General features: G+C 42.1%; 1 protein-coding gene across 1 annotated transcript; it reads right to left on the reverse strand.

Annotated features, from left to right (window-relative positions):
• Nucleotides 1–4684: 4684 nt before the first annotated feature.
• On the reverse strand, nt 4685–5910 carry LOC138963613 (toll-like receptor 1). Its single transcript, XM_070335462.1, has one exon. It carries the CDS (start codon nt 5750–5752, stop codon nt 4898–4900), a length of 855 nt encoding a protein of 284 aa, XP_070191563.1. The 5' UTR covers nt 5753–5910; the 3' UTR covers nt 4685–4897.
• Nucleotides 5911–6188: the final 278 nt, after the last annotated feature.

A 6188-nucleotide genomic window follows, 5' to 3' on the forward strand; every position in this document is an offset into this window, starting at 1 on the left:
GTGACAGTATTTCGTTCACTCTTCAAACAAAGGGATTCCGCGTGCATCCTATTCATTTTTCAAACACCTTCTTCTTTTTCTTCTGCGTTCGTGTTTTTGCACGAGTGGAATGTTAATGTTACTCGTATGACCGTTTTTATCCCGCCATTTAGGCAGCCATACGCCGCTTTTGGAGGAAGCACGCTGGTTTTTTTCGTGTTTCTATAACCCATTGAACTCTGACATGGATTACAAGATCTTTTCCGTGCGCACTTGGTCTTGTGCTTGAGTGTACACACGAAGGGGGATAAGCCACAAGCAGGTCTGCACATAAGTTGACCTGGGAGATCGGAAAAATCTCCCCACTTAACCCACCATGCGGCCGCCGGGATTCGAACCCTCGACCTTCCGATTAAGAGGCCGACGTCTTACCACCCCGCCACAGCGCCCGTCTTTCAAACACCAATTCTGTGCAACTGCTTCCTTCAAATTGCATGTAACACAACTTTTTTTATTTTTTTAAACAGACATTTTTTTTCCCTTACACCTGTTCCTTGTCCCGGTGTGCACTCACGCTGCCCCATCCCTGCACTCACTGTTCCATCCACATCTGAATTTCGTTCCGCTGCCAGACCCTTACAGACGCTCCAGGGAGGGATGTCGGGTCGTTGCGGTAGGCTACCCTCGGAAGATGACACTGCACTTCTGCTGAGTCACTTCGACGGTGTTCAGTAGTGGGTCTGTCCCGAGCTAACGGACGCAGCCCACTACCTACTATGCCCCCTACTAACGACATTGACAGCTAAGTCGCGGAGCCAGACTGAGTGAGGGTCCTCTCCAGAGACCAGACCGCCACCACGTCCGTCCGTCGACCCCCCAGAACGTCACACGTTGAGGACTGACAGCAGAAGTACTATTCAGGGAAGGATCGAACAGGAACACTGAGACCAAGGTCACCATGAGAGCTCCGGGCATGAAGGGCCACAAGAGCAAGGACACTTTATAATTTTGGATGATTAATGAGATGAGGATGATTATAATGATGATGCTATGGATTTCCAATTTGGTTTGAGACTACGTGACAGGGCAGAACTCTACGCTTACTGTCATAATATATCCTGGTGTCAACCAGGCCCGAGAACTGCCGCACCTGCGATGTTGGTCAGGTAAACAGAACCTGAGCACCCTCAAAGTCGCATTCGTTAAGTGAATGACACTCGGCTGTGTGATTCCAGCCTTCCCATAGGAACCATAGCACTTCCACTCTGGGTAGGAGCCGACCGTAGCCCGAAAAACCCACATGACGCTGATGGGATTCGAACCCACGACCTCCCGGCCCACAGCCCGATGCGCTAACCACTGCGCTACGGGGGCCGGTGTAACACAACTTACTGAAAACACAATAAATGATTACTGAACAAGCTCTGAAAATTTAAAATAATTATAACAATTATGATTACAAATAAATTTCCGAAATCGATCTAAAAACATGTTCACCTTATTCCGTGTGGGCTCCTGATTCCAAAAAACATATTGATATGATATGTTTGGATTACAAACAAGCTAAGAAAGTTAAAATGAACAGAGATACAGAAAAGCGTCAAATCCTGCTCAACGCTACCACCACCGCGCTATTCTGGCTAGTCAATTTCACTGCCTTTTTCCAGAGCGGTGTACTGACGATGCTACGATCGAATATACGTTCTTGGTGAAAAAATGCAGTGCGTTCAGTTTAATTCTGTGAGTTCGACAGTTTGACTAAATGTTGTATTTTCGCCTTCTGCGACTTGTTTTTTCTTCTAACAGTCCATCTATCAAAATCACAATGTAAAATAAAGAAAACGGACTCTTTTTTTCTTTTTTTTTTAAGATAGTTACAAATTTACTAAGACGTTTTCCGATGTTCAGTAAATTTGTGAAAAAATGGCATGCTCATTTCAGGAAATTCGCAAATTTCCTAGAATTTTTAGGAAATTCGTGAAATCCCAGAGTGAAACAGAAAATTCACAAATTTACTGAAATTTTCAGGGATTTCGCAAATTTCCTAGTTTCGAGAATTTACTGTAACATTTGTATGCAAATATTTGAAAACAATCTCCTCAAAAGTTTGTATGATAAATATGGAATATGTTTATTGATGATGATCCAAATTTTCGCCCCCACGGGGAGCTTCTTCAGGGTGATAGAATGATGAAGCTGAAAAAGAACGTAATGCGGAATTCAGTAATGGTTCTGTGAATATGGTTACTAAACAACCGTTTTGATCAAACAAAATGATTTACACGTTTCTTACTAAACGCATATATATAATAAAAAGTCAAAAATCGATTCCCATGAAGCTGACTCTCCATCTAATATATATATATAACACATCAGAAGTTGTGAAAGAAACAATTGAAAGTCGGCAGAGACTTTCTTCTGAGATTTGTTAAAATCTCTTAGCAGAGCAAAAGAGAGAGGAAACAACAAAATGTGTCCCTTCACAGACAGCCCTAGTGGAAAAATCAGACCCTCCTCGGACGGGACCGAGTTTCCAAAGAGAATCTGCTACCCCGAGGGGAGAGAGTATCAACAGAGAAAACTAGTCCAGAGGAGTATAAAATATAAAAGACTTAATTTCACCAGTAGATACAGAGTTAAGTATACAATTCAGTATATGTGCAATGCAGCCCATATCTTGGGGGAACTTGTCTGTGAAGTAGCCCACAGTACAAGCTTGATAGGGAAGTACTGTAACACATGTTTTTTAGTTGAAGTTGTCATGGATATAGCTCCAATTGCTAACAACATTGGAATGATGTCTGACCCGCTGACAACAGAACAGAGGGCTCTATTATCCAGACTTATCACAGACCAGGTTGTTAGGTTTAAAGGCACGGTCCGTCTCCCGACCTGACCAGGCGTTTACTAGCTTAGGCCAAAAAAAAAATAGGTCTGTTTACGGTAACCCGACCGACCCTATTTTTTTCGCGCGACCCTAGACTTTTTTTTGGCATTTGGGGGAAAAAAAAAAAATCTTGGTTTTTTTGCAAAATAACGTAAAAATATGGTTTTTTGGAGAAAAAAAAACAAAAAAAAAACTTCCCGACCTACCGACCCTATTTTTTTGGCCTATGTTACCGTAAACAGACCTATTTTTTTTTTGGCCTTAGAATACGGCCATCCATCCACTTCAGTTGGCCACACATCAAAAATCAACTTCCTGACCGCTGTCTTTACAAGATGGGAATTTAGTTTAGGGATTGACTTTGCAATGAGCGAAATGAACTGAACAATCTCACTCTGCATAGAAAGCTGTCACGCTGTTCACTTTTTGTATGTGTCCAAGTGAAGGAATGAGCGGGTTCCAGGTTAAAGCCTGCCATGGCCTCATCAACGATGGCGAACCAAATCGTTCACACTAAAAGGACTGGGTTTTTTTTGGTGACATTTGAGCAATGATGATGCGTTTAATTGTGCTTCGTTTACAGTGATAATCAATGTTTTCAGGTTTTGTTTTTCACTCTTCGAAAAACAAGTGCATACTTCTTCGAACGGAAAACAAATATTTGAGTTGGCATGTGCACGCTGAGAATGACACAATGCCATTTTGATAATTATCATGTCCTCCAGTGGTTTGTTGTTAGCCCTTCTAGTCTGCACATCGTTGAGATCAGGACATATTCTAAACATAATATTTTTTCAATTTGACGCATACAACATAAACAAAATCACCATTTCGTGATATAAGTCAATTTCAAACCAAGCACACACATCACAAATTATAATTGTTTTTACAGGTTATTTTCCTTTCCATCAAACTATAATGTAAACAACTAGATTTTTGGAGGCTTTTTTCAGAGTAGGGGGAAGTACGCTTTGTTTCGTTTGCAGAGTTTCTCTTAGTTTATACCTGACATTTTGCACTTTTAATGATCAAGCCAGATACGGCATACAAATAAGTCATATCACAGAACAATCAATCGATAACTACTCCGATTCAAGTGTCAATGTTTTACACACGAAACTAACACCTTCAGAAGTCATTTTGTTATTAAAAGATATCCCACTTCCCGTCGTAACCGTCCTGTAAATCACGTGACTTCTCTCCATGTGGAGTCGTCATTTTGTGCTGAAATCATTTTGTATTGGACACCTCTGTCAACTTGCATAATTAAAAGCGCGACAACAAAACTAAATCCATTTTGCATACGAAGCAGCTAGAACATAATTATGCAACAACTGGTTTCACATCATAGCGCAGCTACCGTCTGAGCGTCTCAGAAACAAATTTATGTTCAATGAGGTGTTTCTTTCTATGTGAAACTGCGCATTTTGAACTTTTGCAATTGAGACCTTACCTTTTGTATGGTTCAGGTAGAAATATGGAGGGCACCCTCCTTCAATTAACCGTCAAGAGACCCTAGTCAAAGAAATTCAAAATACAAAAAAATATTGCCAAAGAGCCACAAAAGTTAAAAAAAATAAACAAACATACACAAAAATTAACAATACAAATAAATTGCCAAATATCGAACATAATTTCAGTAAACAAGCATACAAAATCAACATTTACGTCACACATTTTTACAATTAAATAAACTTTACATTATTCGTTTAGTTAAGGAACAAAACAATATAATGTATGCCAAGTTATTTGTATCCATAGTTTTAATGGTCGATCTACAAATTAATAACATAAACAAATCGACTTCTTTTTAACAATCACTAACATTTTAACCAGTACTGATAAATGTCTGTTTCAAATCTCCTGAGATTTCTAGTTTCATCCGATTTATCTCTAGTCATCTAATGTTGTTTTTGTATTTGTGGAAAATGTTTCAAGCACTTTGACATGTTTAGATTACAGACGTTATCATGATGCTGCAAATATAGAATCCCTTCAATCACATGCCACGACACATGACATGACCATACACTACACTGCAGCCTCAGCAATATCAACAGCCACATCTCTGTCAACAACTACCGCCATGTCAGTGACTTCATGCAGAGCCAGACGAAGACGACCCCAGAAGGAATCGACTGCGTCACTGTGGTCCCCCCACTGAATGTAGGTCGTCGTCTTCAGCACCGCCATCATGGCCGGTGTCATGTCACGTGACGTGACGTCATCCACACACACGATCAGCAGCGTGTCGTCATAGTCCATGACGTGAGTGAGGCAGAAGGTCAGCTCGAACTGACACCACTGGCTGTGCACAAAGTCCTTGGAGAAGACCATCAGGATCTTCTTGCTGCTCTGCACACACTCCACGATGTTGTCTACGATGTTGTTGCCGGGGATGAAGTCTCTCTCGTGGACACACAGTCTCAGCCCCAGGCGGCCCTCCAGCTCCGGTATCAGGCGCTCTTGGACCCACGGAAGATCCTCTTTGGAGTAAGAAACAAAGACGTCGTACTCAAAGTGGTCAGCCAGCAGTCTCACCCTCCTGACGTCACCACGGCCCCTGAAGACCTCGTAGAGCGCGAGACGGATGTGCCAACGGAAGCGGAGGACGAGAGAGACGGTGGTGAGAGTGACGATCATGGCGCTGGTGACCAGGATGATGGCCATGTTCACTGACTGGCTCAACAGACACGCCTGATCCGTCATCATAAAGTCTGCTAGGTTTGTTCCATGGAGATTGTTGCACTTGTATATCAATCCGGGAGACCTTTTGTGTGAGAAGAGCGTCGGCCGAGACACAAACCAGTTTCTGAACCACATCAGGTCACAGGAGCAAGTGAAGGGGTTTTTGTCCAAACCCAAGAACTGCAGCTGCTGCCTCATTTCCTCACTAAACGTTCTTTTTGTCACAGAGGCGATTTTGTTGTTGGATAGTTCAAGCCAGTTCAGGTGTGTAAGAGAAGACAACTCTCCGTCTGGAAGGTCTGTCACTCCGGTGTGCACAAGTTCTAATCTTTGTAAGTTCTGAAAATGAACAAATGTATTCCACGAGATCGCTGATAATTCGCTGTGTGATAACTGTAGTACAGTAAGATTCAGACTGCCGAACAATTCAACAAATTTTGCGTCATCCACATCATCAAACACGTTGCGCTTCAGTGACAACTCAGTCAATCGAGGGCAACTTTCAAAGAAATTGCTTAAAATTCTGGTTCCGAATTGTATATGACACCTGTCGAGCACAAGACGTTGCAGTGTAGGGTGACTGAAAGGTTTGCCATGCATCATCAGCTCTTCACTTCCTGTACAAGCTACAGAT

Source organism: Littorina saxatilis, linkage group LG4, assembly GCF_037325665.1.
Source record: "Littorina saxatilis isolate snail1 linkage group LG4, US_GU_Lsax_2.0, whole genome shotgun sequence".
NCBI classification, from domain to species: Eukaryota; Metazoa; Mollusca; class Gastropoda; order Littorinimorpha; family Littorinidae; genus Littorina; species Littorina saxatilis.

Coding starts and splice junctions, on each gene's coding strand:
- LOC138963613 (XM_070335462.1), bottom strand. CDS start 5,752: ATGAGGCAGCAGCTGCAGTTCTTGGGTTTGGACAAAAACCCCTTCACT.